At 41.7% G+C, this 16,398-nt stretch overlaps 1 protein-coding gene and 1 pseudogene across 14 annotated transcripts in view; both read right to left on the bottom strand.

The window, feature by feature from the left end:
• Positions 1-16,398, bottom strand: part of fmnl2a (formin-like 2a) — a 54,417-nt gene that overhangs the window by 22,340 nt on the left and 15,679 nt on the right. For all 14 annotated transcript variants that reach the window (XM_044014973.1, XM_044014934.1, XM_044014988.1 and 11 more), the window contains exons 2-5: positions 15,321-15,404; positions 10,301-10,381; positions 5,692-5,768; positions 1,752-1,835 (exon numbers count right to left, since the gene is read on the bottom strand). In XM_044014973.1, coding sequence (XP_043870908.1) covers positions 1,752-1,835; positions 5,692-5,768; positions 10,301-10,381; positions 15,321-15,404 — 326 coding nt within the window. The remainder of the gene's footprint in view (positions 1-1,751; positions 1,836-5,691; positions 5,769-10,300; positions 10,382-15,320; positions 15,405-16,398) is intronic.
• Positions 2,119-2,231, bottom strand: LOC122765660 (annotated as a pseudogene).

Here is a 16,398-nt window from a genome sequence, read left to right on the forward strand (position 1 = left end):
GTGTTATTGCTCAAAACAGACAAATGTCAACAAGGCACTCCAACTCTTACTCAGGCTGAAGAAACAAATCTACTTGATCTGCCATCAGTCACGATAACATGACTACTGTTATCTAACACGTCTTCAATCACGCCACCATTTACATCTTATTAGCATTGGAATCCCCTACCCAGATAACAGAGGAGCCGATAGATCTTCAAGCTGTGTTTTGATGTTTGAAATTGCTGAAATTGACTGACAATTTAGTTACCACAGATAATGACTCAATAATGGTAATAATGTGACGCGTGCGTGATCTGCTTTGATCTGCCTTCTCAATTCCTTTCCTATGGAAGAAAAAAACACGAGAACTTGAAATATACCTGAAATAGTGGAGGTAGTGTCCGAGACCAGTCAAGTGTTGTGATGCATAGATAGATGCATAGATCAGCTGATACAGTTTGCTATACAATAACCACAGGATTTACGGTGTACACAATCTACTGTGCCTGGCTTTGATCTGCCTTCTAAATGTCCTAGTGGCAGTAACTGTGGTTTAGAATCCATAAGAATTAAGGAACGGGGAAAGAATGAGAATGAAGGGCAACTTCGATCTGTGTTGAAGAACATCAGCATCACATGCACAGCACATGGCTTTGTGTATTCACTCTCTAGTTACGCAATTTATATCTCTCATTTCTTCCGATATCTCTTGCATTTTTACCAAGTGTGAACAAGCGTTCAACAACCATTCGACCGATTATGTGATTAAAAGACAAACAGACAGACATCTCCTGCATTTCTTCTCCAAGCAAAGTCAAAGTTGTACACACTGTACACACTTTTAACAAAGAACATTCCAGTTGTGGATTAAGAACTTCAAACTGTGGAGAGTAGCGTTCCACCTAAATTATTAAGAGAAAGAAAAGAACATTGAAGTGTGTCATTTACTACAATGGTTGTCCTGGTAACCCTCAAAACAGATGAAAGGAAGGTAAGGGAGGCGTGTCTCCATTTATTTCTCTATTTGAGACGTGATGGAACACACATACATCGCACTTCTCATCCAAACACCACCAGTGCTGCACACAGTGGTGCCCTCAGTAAGTAACCTGCCAAGTTTGATTGTTAGATTAAATAATACAATGATGAGAGAAGAAAATGGAGAAAAATTTCTAGATCTCACAAAGTATTAAAAAAAATCAGAGAAACATCTAAAGAGTAGAATGTTTTGAAGTATAAATCATTTAAATCAGCTGATGCTGACTCAGGATTCCCAACTAACAACAATAATAATAACAATAAAGAAAAGAGGAAAACTATAGTTGGAAATGCTGACTCAGCTTTCCCAACCACATATAAACTTCATTGTTCCATTATTCCAAGACTTCTTTGCTCTCAGGACTAAACCATTCATAATGAGGACAGACCATAATAACATATGGTGGGGGTTGGATTTTAACTTTAACTGGTGTGGCTCTTTGGCTGTGTTCACAGGCTCTGGCGCTGTGTACTACACTAACCATAGGCTTCTATTCATGGACTGACAGCGTGATTATTAGTGAGTCACAATGTGTCAACAATGGGCTCTGAGTGACTCAGTGTTTCTGACATGCAGACTGCTGCTGCTGCTGCAGTGGCGGTGCTGTTGGTGGTGCTGGCACCGTGTGGTGATGCATCGGTGGATGTGCAGAATAGCAGCATTGTGTCGGCTGTCAGGTTCTGCATATAGACTATAGTGGGAAAGCGGGGACGAGCTGGTAGTGACTTACGTGACTGCATACTGTGCAAAAGAGAGATACTCCACCAGGACGTCCAGGCCCTTATTCTCTTCATTTAGGAATTCTCGCACCCACCTGAGGAGAGGACGAAAACAATGTTAACTCAGCCAAATCAACAAGTTATTGGTTAGAGATGCAGAGCCACAACCATAGCATTAAATCAGTTTTTCTGCATGAAATCAATTTCAACAGAAACTGGTTCTTTATGCTTATGGAAAAAAAGCTGGGGTGCCTACAAGCTCTTTTACATGTCATTTAGCAGACGCTTTTATCCAAAGCGACTTACAATTGAATTGAGTACAATCAGCCAGGGGTGGAATCGAACTTGCGACCATTGCAACTATGATGTCTTTCACACACAGGGTACCGGTCTTAACCACTGAGCCACTCCACCCCCAGAGGACATATCAGATATTAAACTGATAAGAACAGATACTACACTTGATCTTAGCCAAAAGGCCGAGAAGCTCTTAGAACAATATAATATTTTAGAAGTTTCTGTGGACTACAGTGAACATCTTTCTTCTTCTAACACTCTGCTAAGTTTGAATATGGCATCTTGCTATACCAATGGGTTTTTTCTGGATTATTCCCACTCTCACATCATATCTTTATCTCTCTAACTTCAAAGCTACATATTTCAGAGCAACAAACATATCACACAAGCGTGTGTTTTCAAAAGCTCATGCATCCGAGGCTGCCTGCCCTTTCTGTCTGTTTCACACACACACAGATTTGCACAGCTATTCCTTGTAAGACACCACATTGACTTCCATTCATTTGGACAGTCTAAACGAGGCATTATCCCAAACCTTAACCATAACCAGTTAATGTCGAAGCCTAACTAACCTTAATCTAACCACAGTTCAAATCGCTGCCCTATAATTAAACTCAGAAAAGAGGTTTTGCCTCATTAGGACCAGGCTTTGGTCTCCTTGAGGACTGCTGGTCCTGAGAAAAGGTCCTAAAGAGAAGTTTACACACACGCACACAGACGTCATTGACATCTGTTAGTAAGTCATTGACTGCAGTATGAGTTTCTAAATGTGATGAAGACAAGTCGCCAGAATGGTGAAATGGGCCATCATTCAGCACTCTGCATGGCATGAGCGATGAGTTTATCCACAGGAAACTCCACGCTACATAGACATTTGTGTCTTCTCCTGCCATTTTAATAAACTAGGGCTCTGACTAATGATTATTTTCATAATCGATGAATCTGTCAATTATTTTCTCAATTAATCAAGTACTTGTTTGGTCCGTAAACCAAAAAACCTGGAAATTATGATGTTCTCTAATGTTTTTTTTTTTTTACCACAAACCAAAATGATTCAGTTTGAATAATTTCTTGGAGCAAAGACACCAGCAAATATTAAAAAAATAAAAGATATTAATAAAAAAAATACTCAACCTGATTAATCAAATGATTGATTAAGTAATCAATTAATAATCGATGAATCAAATTGTTGCAGCCCTAATTCAAATATAACAATCTCTTGAACAGCCATTCACTGTGCTCCACATCTGATGAACTGAACTGCTCTTATAGTTGATAATTCATTTTTATTTCAACCAATTATTCAAAGAAATTCCCCTTTTCCAATGTCCCAAACCATTTTGTCACAGTGCTTTCTATGAACCCAGGCTTTTCTGATCAAATATTTCCGTCCTGGCAAACAGTGTGGACATGAATCGCAGAACATCTTTATTTCATCTCCTCCGTTTAAAGTGCTGTGTCTTTTTTTATTGAAGCCTCGGCTGCTACACCAGGTCCGATTGCTCAGCGATTAGGGTAATTTGCAGGGCATAAACATAATGACACACATGAAGGCCTTTTCGGAGTGGCACTGCACTGATGAAGACGCAGTGCTGAGCTGCTCTCAAAAACCTACGAGCTGCTTCTTTATGAGCTCCCCCGTGGTGTAACTGCATGGGAGTGGGTATGACAAACGAAAGCGCCCAGTCAAGCTGAGCCTGCTAGGGCCCCTTGTGTTTTGAAAGGCCTTGGAGGCGTGGCCTCACAGGACCACATGGTAATCATTACCACAGGACACTAACTAACAATCCTCCTATTCACCACATGTTGTTGGCCACAGAGCAACATGTGAGGAGCAGACACGGAGCTGGGACTGTCCCTGACACACAGCGCACAGGGACAATCTGCTCATTATACACGGCTTACATTACAAATACGTCCCTCTGTTTCACCTCTGACATGAAGCAGGACTATTCACTGTCTTCTGAGTGGGTGACATCTTGCCTTCCCCCGACATCCCCAACCCCCAACCCCACCCACCCTCGCAATCTCCCTCCCCGTCATTCTAATCTAGATTTGCTCGATTAGTGATGTTATCTAAACAGGGCCTTGACCGCTCTGCCAGATGGATGTCGTCTCTAGCTGTGGTTGGAGTTTATTTTGGTTTGAGGGAGCAGAATCTGATCAGTGTGTAAACAGTGAGTAGGAGGAGGAGGAGGAGGAAGAGTGCGTGAGGTGGCGACGTCAGAAACATGAGATGATTTGTGAATTTTTCGGAGAGAGTGAAGGAGACAAACTTAAGTAGAGTAATATGAGAGTGTGTGGGACGGAGGGAGGAATGAGATTAAAAACAGCAGGGGGAAAAGATGGAGATGTAGTTTAGATAATTGTGTGTGTGTGTTTGTGTGTGTGTGAGAGAGACAGAGAAAGGCAGGGAGATCATGTGATGGTTGTGTAACTAGCATCTCTTGTCTCTCTGCTGTTACAGTATGTTTTCCCTCTCAGCTGATGGCTCGTATCCTCGTTTATAAACTAAATCTGTGGTTGAGCAGCTACCACAACTAATCAGTTAATAATAAACTACCAAATTGAGTGTTGAACGATCAATTCATTGGTTTGAGGGAAGCTGATTTTGGCTTCTTAAATGAGGAAATGTCCTCTATGACAGTAAAATGAATATCTTGAATATTTTTGATATTTTGAGGTTTGGGAAACACCGATCAACATTTTTCACAATTATTTGGACCAGACCACGAATCCATAAAACCACCCCGACACATATTGATCACGTTAGTTGCAGCACTAATCAATACGGACACAATTTTGAGCTTATTTCAAGTGTACTTTCATTAGTACATGCAGAATCCAATTTATCAATGTCCAAGCACTGGTTGGAATCATTTCCTAAATGACCCCTTTCATGCTGAGTTTTTTTCTTTAATGCTGTAGAATTGCATTAATTAATTAAGACCTTTTATTTCGTACTAATATCAGCTAAAGTTTCTGTTTCGTGTGTGTGTTTCTTACACTGCATTGTATTCAACGTGGCCTTCACATGAAATAAAATCTGTTTTTTTTAAATTAGGAGTCACCATGATATATGGCCGTAAAGTTCCCAGAATGCATTAGGCCTTATTAATAATGCTCGGCAATCCATCGCAGTCTTGAACCGCCAGGGCCTCTAATCACACAAACAAGCCCTGTGATCTAGATCAAAACTAAAACACTAAAAACCTAAAAACGACTCAAACTGAGATACTGATCTGTCATTTAGTCTGACTAACCAACACTGGATCAGTATCATCTACACCAGGTTCAGGCTTGTTATCTTGGAATACCTGGAGTTACAGGGAAAAAAACTACTCCGTTTACCTCTTGTGAAATCGTAAACACATCTCCGGGACGACAGACTCAAACAACCATCTATGGAGTAAAAATGGGGTTTTCCTTCCTCTATGAATCAATCAATCGATTCATTCCTCCTCTTTTGCCATATGGCTTTCTGTGTAATATTAGGCCGGAGCGTAGAGATGAATGGGGGAGGGGGGTGGTGAGAGTCAGTGTCTGCGTCTCCGGGTTTCTGGAATGCCAGACCTTTCCCCCTCTGATTCTAATACAACCAGGTCCACGACATTCAACTCGACACAAGCTCCACACAGTCCTGCAGTTGCTCACCCTATATGATTGGTCCGTAATGAAATTTCCAGTTCTCTCAGGACTTGGGTGGACTCCTGAACCCTCCGTCTGAATTTCTGAGGAGGGAAAGAAGGGGCAAGTTAATATTTCAACACACACTCAGAACTGTAAATCATAAAGTGGGCGCACAGGGATGTTTTGTCTGGAAAAAACATTATTTTATTTCTGACATCATCAAAAGGTTAGACAAACAGACACGCGTACAACCTCACTGACATTATTTTGCATGAGAAAGTGTGAAAGAGCGTCATCGATTAAAAACGAGACAAATCAAAGCTGGGACTGAGATGTGCTCAATTTTAGTAGTAGTGAAATAGAAGAATAGAACTGACTCAGTGTGAACTGTTAATGTAGAACAGTTCCTGTTATCTTGTTTGCTCATGTTGGTTCTATATACAGCTGCAATCCCTGCTGGTCGCAACATGATAAAATCCAGCCACCTAATTGGTCACCTCTCATGCCAAACCAGGATAGCAGGCAGACACACATGTACATACATTCTTGGTCTTGTTACTGAGGATACAGAGACTCAGAGAGGGGGGGGAGGTATCACTCTGTAGAGGTACAATCTTAAACTGTGTGAAACATAGAAACAACAACAGAAGAGGAAAATGAGCTTTGATTCTATCTTCTGATTGGGAGGTGATGAGCAAAAACAAAAATAAAAGGCCCTCCAGGCTGTTACACAACAGCTGAAGGAGGAGAGGCAGAGTGAGCGACCAGTGGTGATCAAGCAGCTTTAGTGCAACAGGAAGGGGGTTCCCTGAGGAGAGGGTGTGAAAGTGTTTTATCACAAGTAAAAGCAAAAATTTGTCAAACTCTTACAAAAACACAACAGATGATTTAATAAACACAGCCTGCAGAGGGATTTCTGGAGTTTGTAAACTGCTTTTAATTTGTTGTCGTCTAGTTATTTGGTGGAGAATAACATTTTGTTATTTCTTGAGTTTCCCAAATGTCCAGGCCAAACCACTGGTGTTTGAAATAAAGCTAAAATCATTAGTTAATTGAAAAATAAACTTTTTTATCTTTTTAATTTTTTTTTTAATTACATACATTTTGTTCAAGCTGAAAAGCCAAAATAAATAAAAAGAGATTTGCTGCTTTTCTAGAACAAACTAAGAAACTTTCCAACTGAATTGAGGCAAAGCCCAAAAGTGACCCAATTGTTATTGTATTTTAAAGGTTGTTTTTTCTACACATCCGATCCACCGATCCAAAATATTTCTCTTTCAAAAGTGAAGAAACATACTATTGTCTGCACCACGCTGATTCATGTGCCGTCAGAAAACACATCCTTAAAAACTTAGTCTAACTTCAAGTTTTAAAACTGGTTACATTAACTGGTAGTTACTAGTGAGTTGGCTTTGTTTTACACATTTTTAAGTTAATATTTAAGTTTCCGACCAAGTTTTTTAATGGACTTTGGGAACAGAGTAATCTCCAGGTGAAATATACAAATAATAATGAGTTGCAAATCTTAACATGTCCTTGTCAGTCAAGAGGAGAGGAGAGGAGAGGAGAGGAGAGGAGAGAGAGGAGAGGAGAGGAGAGGAGAGAGAGGAGAGGAGAGGAGAGGAGAGGAGAGGAGAGGAGAGGATCACTTTCCATCATGAGTTTGTATCAGGGAGGAAACTGAACTCAGCCCTGTGTAACCTATTATTAACATTGACAGAGAAGTGAGCTGGTCTGTTACCATAGCTAGGGTCTCAGTCTCTCTCCCTCTCTCTCTTCCACTCTATAGTGTGGGTCTTTGGGTTTGGGTGGTGTGTGTGTTTGGCACATTAGAAGATGGGAAACAGAGTGTTTTTATTAGGGAGGAGCCCTTTGTGCGTCTTTGTGGAAAGCGGAGCATATTTAGAGATACTGCGCAGGCTCCCAGAGTCACACCCCTCCTCCCCAGCCCCCCAAATGCACTCCACTCCACAATTTAAGTACTACCAGCTGCATCACCAAGAGAGCAGGAAGAGAGGGAACCAACAGTGGGGAGAGAGAGGGTGAAACAACATGAAAGGAAAGGAGAGGAAGAGAGAGAGGGAGCAGTGAAAAGGGGAAAGTAGAGACACAGGACACGAGCCAGTGTTGGGGGAGGGAAGGAAAAAGGGAGAAATTTGGGGGAGTGTGAGCTCAGGAGGGGTCATCCTGGAAACAAATCAATGGCTGATACATTCTTGGGGACTAGCTGGACTGGAGCTCTTCCTCCTTGGCTGCCTATTGGCTGGGAGCTGCCCGAAGGAATGCACCGGAGCCTGCCTATGGAAAGCAGAGGCAATGACCTCCAGCTCTCTCACAGTGGCACAATTGTTTGAGTTTGAAGAAAAGGGGGATGGAGCAGGAATGTAGGAAGAAGCCCATAACTCTTTCTTTTCTTCCATGTGCTCTTATACTTTTTTTTCCTCCTGTTCTCTGTCCATCTCTCTCTCCCCATCGACACTTTCTCTCTCGCTCAGTCTTTGCATCCCCACTCTCTCTCTCTCTCGCTCTCTCCGTTCTCTCGTGTCTCATCCCCCTCCTGTGTACATGATGACTGCTCCAAGTTTTTGATCAAGGAACAGTCAGGCAAAATCCCACATTGTCTTGGCGGATGAGACTAAACATTCTGTGATGTAACGAGATATAACAAGATATCAAATGAACAAAGAAAGGTTGAGGCAAAGGTCACCTCCTCTAGAGTGGTTTGATATAGACCCAACAACCGTGTTAGTCACAGCTTCAGATGAGTAGAACCAAAAAAGACAGGAAGGACTCAGATCGCATTGAGCGATAAAAACCCACTAGTGGCTGTCTGGTCTGGATTAGATCGTTCAGCCAGGATCATGCTGTGTGCCTTTAAGCCTGCTCATCTTCTCAGTTTGACATTTTTGGAAAATACATTTGTTCACTTTCTAACTGAAAGTTCAAAGAGAAGATGAATAATTCTCTCTCTCTCTCTCAGCTAAATATGAAGTTACGGCCAACTCTGGTTAGATCGGTTTCCAGTCTTTGAGGTAATTTGGCTCGCTATTGGCTATAGCCTTATAATTAAACTGTAGATCAGATGATAGTGGTTTCAAGAAACTGTTCCTTTACTGTGCACCACTTTGAGTCCCACGAATAGAGTGTAAGAGAGGCGCGTTGCTCGCCCCAGTGGCCACTAGTCCCCTTCAAGCAGTTACTGCAGCCGGCACTGCGCTTTGTTCAAGAGCACTCCAGCAGGAGAAAGAAAGAGAAATGCTTAGTCAGCCAGTCTAGTGATTCTTAGCAGCTGTCAACAAGCCTTCATCTCTAACCTTGAGTGCTATTATGTCGGATGTTATGTTTCCTTCAAACGCCGTCACTCAAGCCTCTATCAGATGTACGTGTGTGTGTGTGTGTGTGTAATCTCTCAGGCGTTACATTGTGATTCAAAGAACACGCTAGTCTAGCAGTCGCTGTAACCACTCGTTCCCAAACCGCTGATAACGCCGGTTCAAATCAACAACGAGGTGAAAGTCAGTTTTAACAGAGCTCCATTTTACATACAAACTTAGTGTGGATATCACCTTAGCTGCACGAAGCTCAAGGTTTGAACAATTTCCTACTAAGTTCCAGTTTTATCCTAAATCTTTTCCATTCGTGAGCTATTTTTTTACACACGCTGATTTCAGATTACAAACTACATGGTTTGCAGCTCTTTAACGTCACACTACAAGCTGTTGATGTTTTACAGCTCGCTTAATTTGTGGTTGCGGGATTGTGGGTGTTGTTAAAACTGCAGAAATGTCTCGTTTTATGAAAGCAGACAGCGAGATGTAACTCGGTTTGTAAATACCGTATTTGCTGTGATCTTTAGGAGTTTGTGTATCGAAACATTGTCGACCTCTGCCAATCTGCTTCCCCTTTTGCCGCCATCATCATCATCATCATCATCATCTGTTCATACTTTTCGAACAAAATTCCTGCCAGTGCAAATTGATTTATTCAGCTATTTGTTGTTATTCTGGCAGAGGCTCTTGGTTAATTTGTTTATCACAGAGGCTGGTGTCCCACCACTCCCCATGCAGCTCTCTCATACCAGCCAAGAAGATTCAAGTTTGGCAAAGCCTGGGCTCTGGCTCATACTTTGCTTCATGGAGCCTCCAATTCTCATCTGCAACCCGCCAGGGAAACACACACAACTGGCTTCTGTGACGACATAAGACAAAGATTTATAATGGAGCTGCCTGAGACTTCCTATTAGCTCCCGCCATGCTCCAAGGCAATGTTAATGTCAATAATTAGTCTGATTGTCTGCATTACTATTATCCTCTCCTCTGATTTCAAGTAACTATTGTTCTTTTTCCTTTCTTCTCCAGGCATGTGTGTGTGTTGCCTAATGACTCTTGAGCTGTGCTGTGCTGTTGTTCCTCAGACCTTCCAGATAAACTACTGTCTCCTCTCACTAAACCACACTGATGCCCTGTTTTGAAGCAAAGTTCCCATGCCGTCTCCTACGGAAACCCAGTGTGCAATCTTTCCTCAGCTGCAGGGACATCCTGGACGAGAGGCAGAGGGTCAGAGGGGAAGGAAAATGCAGCAGCTGTGGAACAGCCAGGCCTATGGAAAAGGACGTTAGCCAGAGGAAACTCACCTTTCTTGTGACCGCTGGATCGAGATAACTCCTCAACTTTTGGAGGTACGTGTGCGGTGGGTTTTTCACTTGAAATCGCTCCTGTCAAAAAAGAAGATGAGAAGAGTGGGATGAGCGAGAGGAAATAATATTGATATACACCTTTAGGAGTAATAGAATAGATTAAAGCAGTGTTTAGAACTTGTGTCACCCCCCTAACATTCCTGCACTGCACTCAGGAAGTCATTTGTTTTATGTCAAGACAGACAGAGGCACCTGCAACCATGCACGAGTAAGAGAGACGACCGCAAAAAGGTTGAGAGAATGACTGAAAACACAATGAAGTGCCCGTGAAAAGTTTCAGTAGTAAATTCTAGTGCTAAAAAACATTCAGCAGTTTGATGGGATACACGCTCCTTGTCCCCGCCCACCCCTGCACTTCCACAGAAACGCTCCCCCAGTCAGGTCTGATACTATCGCTCGACAGAGCCAACAGGAGGAATAACAGCATCCACAACAAAGCATAAGTAATAATAAGAAACAACACCTTCACAAGTCCGAGCACATCTCCAGTACACAGTAAACCGTTGTTGACACTAAAGCCATCAGATTAAAACTGAATAGGCTTTGAGTAAATTACACCGGAGTCATCCTTCAACTGATGGGAAAAAAACAACAAAAAGCACTAAGTGCACGATTAACCAGCTTTACTGAATATAAAAGCCTATGAGGTCAAATGTACGTTGTTTGTTAAGACATCAAAATCACTTTGGGGCCATTCAAGGATAATTTGTGTGTTGTGTTTTAAGAATGGCTCCTTGTGTGGACAATTGCACTGTAACTGCATGATCTCCTTGTTAGAAAATAGGGTTAATTTTTATTCTAATACCCACTTTCTTTCTGAAAAGTGATTTAAAATAGCATTCAAATAGTATAATATTCACATAGTATGAATGAGATCAGGGTAGGTGATCCCTCACTGGTCAGAGTCTGATTAACACTGAGCATGAAGCCTGCAAAACATGATCTTCCTGGTTATCATTAGTGTCATGTGCTCTGAGGCCTAACCTGCCTCAGAGATAGTGTTACTACATGTCCAGGAACAGATTTAAGGTTAAATCCCTCACATTATTGTGCTCTAAATATAAACACAGCAGATTAGTGCTGGATTTGCATCAGCGTTTTGAGCGGGAAACCGTATTTGGAACAGGCTGAGCTTGATACCACAGGAGCATGAATGGACCTATTTAAAGAGCTACCCCACAACACTGCATCAGGACCTATGAGACAGAGGAGTGTGTGTCATTCAGTGATTCACATGACATGGAGAAGTACAGTGAAGACATTTACTTGTGTCAGCTACCTTCGGCTGACCGACTTGAAGGTACATGGGAGGAAAAGTCTACCTTGATCCCTCTCCTGTTCTGCACTGTCAGTATGAGCCGTTACTGTCAGGCACGAGGATGCAGAGTTCAGCGCTGCAAATCCAATCGGTTTAAGAACTCATTCGTTCCAGTCTCAATCGCAAGCCGAAAGTAGAGTTGCCTGAAATAAGCAGTGATAATCACGGAGATTGAAATCCATGTCGACTCCTCTCTATTATCTATTTATTCTCCCCCTATTAGGCTGTGGGTTTTAAGGATGTTGTTTTCTTTCCTCTTGTGTATGTACCTTGTATGTCTGATGTTATCCATCTATCTATCTACTCTTTCATTGCTTTTTTTTTTAAAATACAAGAATCTGTCCATGTGTTTATTGGATTTCCTCCTCATGTTCACCATATGCTCATAAGCCAATGTAGTAGGAAGTCACAAAAGCATTAGTCAGCACACATACTGTAAGCTGCAAGTGTGTGAGCGTTCTACCACCTCACCTTTAAGGGGTGCAGTTATTGTTCAAGTGATCATGTATTAAATAAAATGAATATTAAACCAAACAGAATGTGTTGAATAAAGTAACTTCTTGTTGGTCTCACTTATTTGAATTATCTCCAGTTCATATGGTTCACTAGTTACCATGGACTCTCTTCCTGCAACAGTGATAACTTCACATGCACCAGATTCACCCCCACTGTTCACAGGCACCCAGCCAACACTGCACATGTATGATGACAATTAAATGATCCCTCACCAGCTTCACAGATGCATCACAACAATCCCCGATCACTACAGTGGTGTTTTACATCTGTGCCAGCCATATGTGCAACTATTTCACCAGTTCTTCATCACAATTACACGCACATGGTCTATTCCAAACAAGTATATGTAGTTTTTTTATGCTCAAGTGTTTGGTGTATTTAAACCACCCTCCAGCCTTGTCAGCTGCTCACAATGTGTGTGAGGCATGTTTTTCCTCTTGAAAACTGGCAAAATGATTAGTAATTTATTATATGTTCCTTACTTCATCAGAAATAGGATACACCAACACAATGGCCACAGAATTATATATGATCCCTTGCTAACTGTGTTGATTAAGTCTAGCTTTCAGTGCTAATTAGTTCCCTCTGTCTACAAATACTGGATCATATACTCCTGACTCTGCAGCTTCATCAGCAACACTGCAGTTGTCCCGGCCATGTTGTGAGTGTCTCGCAAAAACAGGAAAGACGACAGTGGTGTCAGGAAAGAGAGCTGGCTGCTACATGAACCCAGCTGACAGTCAACAAGCCGACAGACGGCTCAGTCCTGTTTGAGACGGGGGTTATGATAAAAATCTGGCAGTGAGCTATGTGGTAAATGAGTTGCTGGGTGCACTCACGCAAAGAAATGTGAAAATGGAAAAAGGCTGTAAATACGTATTATAAGTCTGTTTATAGGACCACGAATCAACTGGTTGCTCCTTGTGGTAGATTTTTTTTTTTCTGGGAGAGTTGGTTTGAACTAAAATGTGAGAGGTGAGGTACGACTCTCTCTCTGATCCTGAGGAAATAACGGCAAGAAAGTGGACGAAGAGTTGTTATGTGCGAGCACGTTTTGGGTGCAAGTAAATGCTAGGGGGTGGAGTGGAAGTTCAACTCCACCCCTGGCTGACTGTACTCAATTCCATTGTAAGTCTGCTAAATGACATGTAATGTAATGCTTCACAAATGACTTGTGTTGAAAGTCTGCAGAGATTAGAAAGTGATAAGTTTATTCAGTCCCTTCTTTGTCCTCTAAACATCTTAACCTTCTTTCCACATCCAGACGTTTTCCCATCGTTCACAAACCCTCATTAATGATCCCAAAATGTTTAATATTTCAACCTTTGCGTGACCTGTTTTTTTTTTTTCCAAAGGGGATGTACAGTACCTGTCGTCTCCGATTCTCTGCCTCCATCCATTACTGTTGCTATGGTTACATAAAGAGATTCCCCGTAGCTATGACACTGAAAACACTTAAGTCCCAGGGCTGACTGGGCTGTCATGGTATTGGCTTGTTTGGAAAACAAGCAAGGGATAGAGACATTGGGCGACTGGGTAGCATTATTCTTAGATGCAAGAATAAAATGACACCTGTCTGTTTTTCCTCTATTTTCTTTTATCTACATCACTGCATCCCTCACTCACATTCTGGTCACATGACATTGGTGGTGTACTGTACATCTATTTTTACAGCCTGTGCTTAATTCTTTTTCCAATATCTGATCCAGGTATTATGACCAATATCATTATATCCCATTAAAGCCTCTGTAAAGTGATAAATATATCACTTCTGACTTTTCACCCCACAGGAAAATGTTAGTAACCACTTTGACAAATTTGAGTGATTAAAAAAGATGCGAAATGTTTAAAAAATGAGTAAAGTAAAGTAAAATTCTGCTTCAAAGGAACACTTAGCCGATTTGCATTTAGCTTTGTATTACTAGGGGGGCAGGGCCACTACAGCCGTGGCACACACTATTCTGGACTCAAGTGGGGACCAGAGTCTGTGAATGTCACGGTCCATCAGTGTTTGTATAGAATATTAATGTAAATGCTCGGGTAACATGTAGAGATGCGCCATTTTCACCATTTTGGTGGTAGTTTTCCCACATAAACGACATATCGCACATAAACAGAGATAGTTTAGCAGTAGTCCTCCACCCTCTCTCTCCCGCTTCCTCTTTATCAGCAGCACCTGCAGCCTCACAGCAGGAGTCTGTTCCTCGTTCTGTACTTCTTTATTTCATTTCCTCATCTTTAGGAATTTTAGATAACGTGTCAGACCTTTTCTGTGTTTTTACATCCTAAAACAAAGGCAGTAGCGTAGGAGCAGGTGCAGTGACTTTGTTTGAGTTGAGCCAACTATGCCTCCTGTGTGTCATGACACGAGAGAAATGCTGTATTTGGATTTTACAGGATCTATAAGTGTTCATCGTGCATTGTGATATAACTTCTCACCTACATTAGATGACCGTGGATAACACTGATTTCATAACACTACGGTGTTGGAATTATCTTCTGCTTTACAGTAAGAGAGTCACGCTGCTTGTCAGCAGTAATCACTGGGAAGTGTTTGCCATCAACAACTTCACTTTCAATAAAAGGAAAACCAACTATTTTCACTTGTGGTCTGACAGAGGAACATAGAATATCTGTCTGCTGGTCTGCAGCTCTGTGGGCTCCCTATGGTACTGTTCCCTTCAGGGTCAGTGGCCATCAATACAGTTTTAGTGGGTGGTGGTCTTGATCTCATCTTCATTTTTTCCATCCTCTGCTCAGGGATGCAGAAAGGTTCTCTGGCACAGAGGCTGCAGACTGAGAGAAGCATTCAGACCACAGCACACTGCACAACACATGCACCCTCTGTTATTTCCTGCACGAACGCAAATAACGGGCTAAGTTTTTTTGACTGGTTAACTGATGTGTGCTCCCTGCTGTGCCACTTAACCCACTTGACCAGGAAAGTCAGGGTAGCGTGTGATAAAGGCAGGGCAACGGAGCATGGGGGGCTTTGGTCACGACACACAGTGGGAGAGACTTCTTCCTCCAGGAGTAAATATTCAGTGGGTAGTTGAGACAAATCCGAGTATGTGTGCAACGTCACTTTTGCATTTAATCACAGATAAAGAGACTGATGCCCACCTGATCACAAATGAGTTCCCACTTCTTCTCGTTGTCGTACTGCCGCAAAAGTCGGGCTTTGTCTGGAGGAAGATTCATCGAATTCTGAAAGAGAGGAAAAGACCATAGTTATTTGGATTCAGGTAATGAAATATTGGTGACACAAGTCCAGTATAAAAACGGAAGAAAGTAGAAGAAAAACAAGGCCTGAAAATCCCTCAGCTTCAAATGCTAGCTTCACAATCAGCATTATAAAAAGGTAGATTACAGAATCTATGCCACAATATTGTGTGATGGTATATATTCGGAAAAGGTCGCACTAAATCAACAGATTTCTTCTTGCTGGCAGTGGAAATGTACAAATTAATTTCATGCAAAGCCAGCCATTCGTTTTCAATTTACAGTTTGTTGGCTATTATAAAACAAATTTAAGAAATATCCACAACTGCCAACTGGTTGAAGTGTGGTTTATTTCCAGTTAACATAAGTGACAAGCAGAAGATGCAACATAATTAGCTATAAGTAATCAGAATAAGAGCCTGATCGGGACATATAGCTATAAAACTCTGAACCCATACACTCATCATGACTTCCTGTTTTGGTGCCATCGCGTGTCTGATCCATGTAGACATGACATCTGTTTTGTTACAGCTGTATTTTCATTCCAAAAAAGAATAATACTACAGAAGTAGAAGTAAAGCTTCTTCTTTTTCTTCTTCTTCCTCCGCATACTCCACCCGCACATGCCACATAACTGTATGTGGCATGTGCATTTGCACACAAACACCACAATCAGAAAACTTCATTTTGCGTCCATGTAAACGATAGAATTGTAAATACCAATCGGAATAAATCAGCTATTGTCTTCAATAATGTATTTTAAATGGAAAACACTGATTCACCCAAAAATATGAACAAAAATGTACACCTCTGATGTCTGCTTTTTTCCACCAACCAAATATACTCAAATTACTGGCACAGAGGAACTTATTTTCAGCAATGACGACTCAGTGGTTCCACTGCAGAGATGTGTCATGCTCAGAAGCAACTTGGAAACAGTTGCAAGGGAGAACCAAAAACAAACCGAAATTCTCTAAAG

The sequence above is a fragment of the Solea senegalensis genome, linkage group LG2 (assembly GCF_019176455.1).
Source record: "Solea senegalensis isolate Sse05_10M linkage group LG2, IFAPA_SoseM_1, whole genome shotgun sequence".
Taxonomy (NCBI): domain Eukaryota; kingdom Metazoa; phylum Chordata; class Actinopteri; order Pleuronectiformes; family Soleidae; genus Solea; species Solea senegalensis.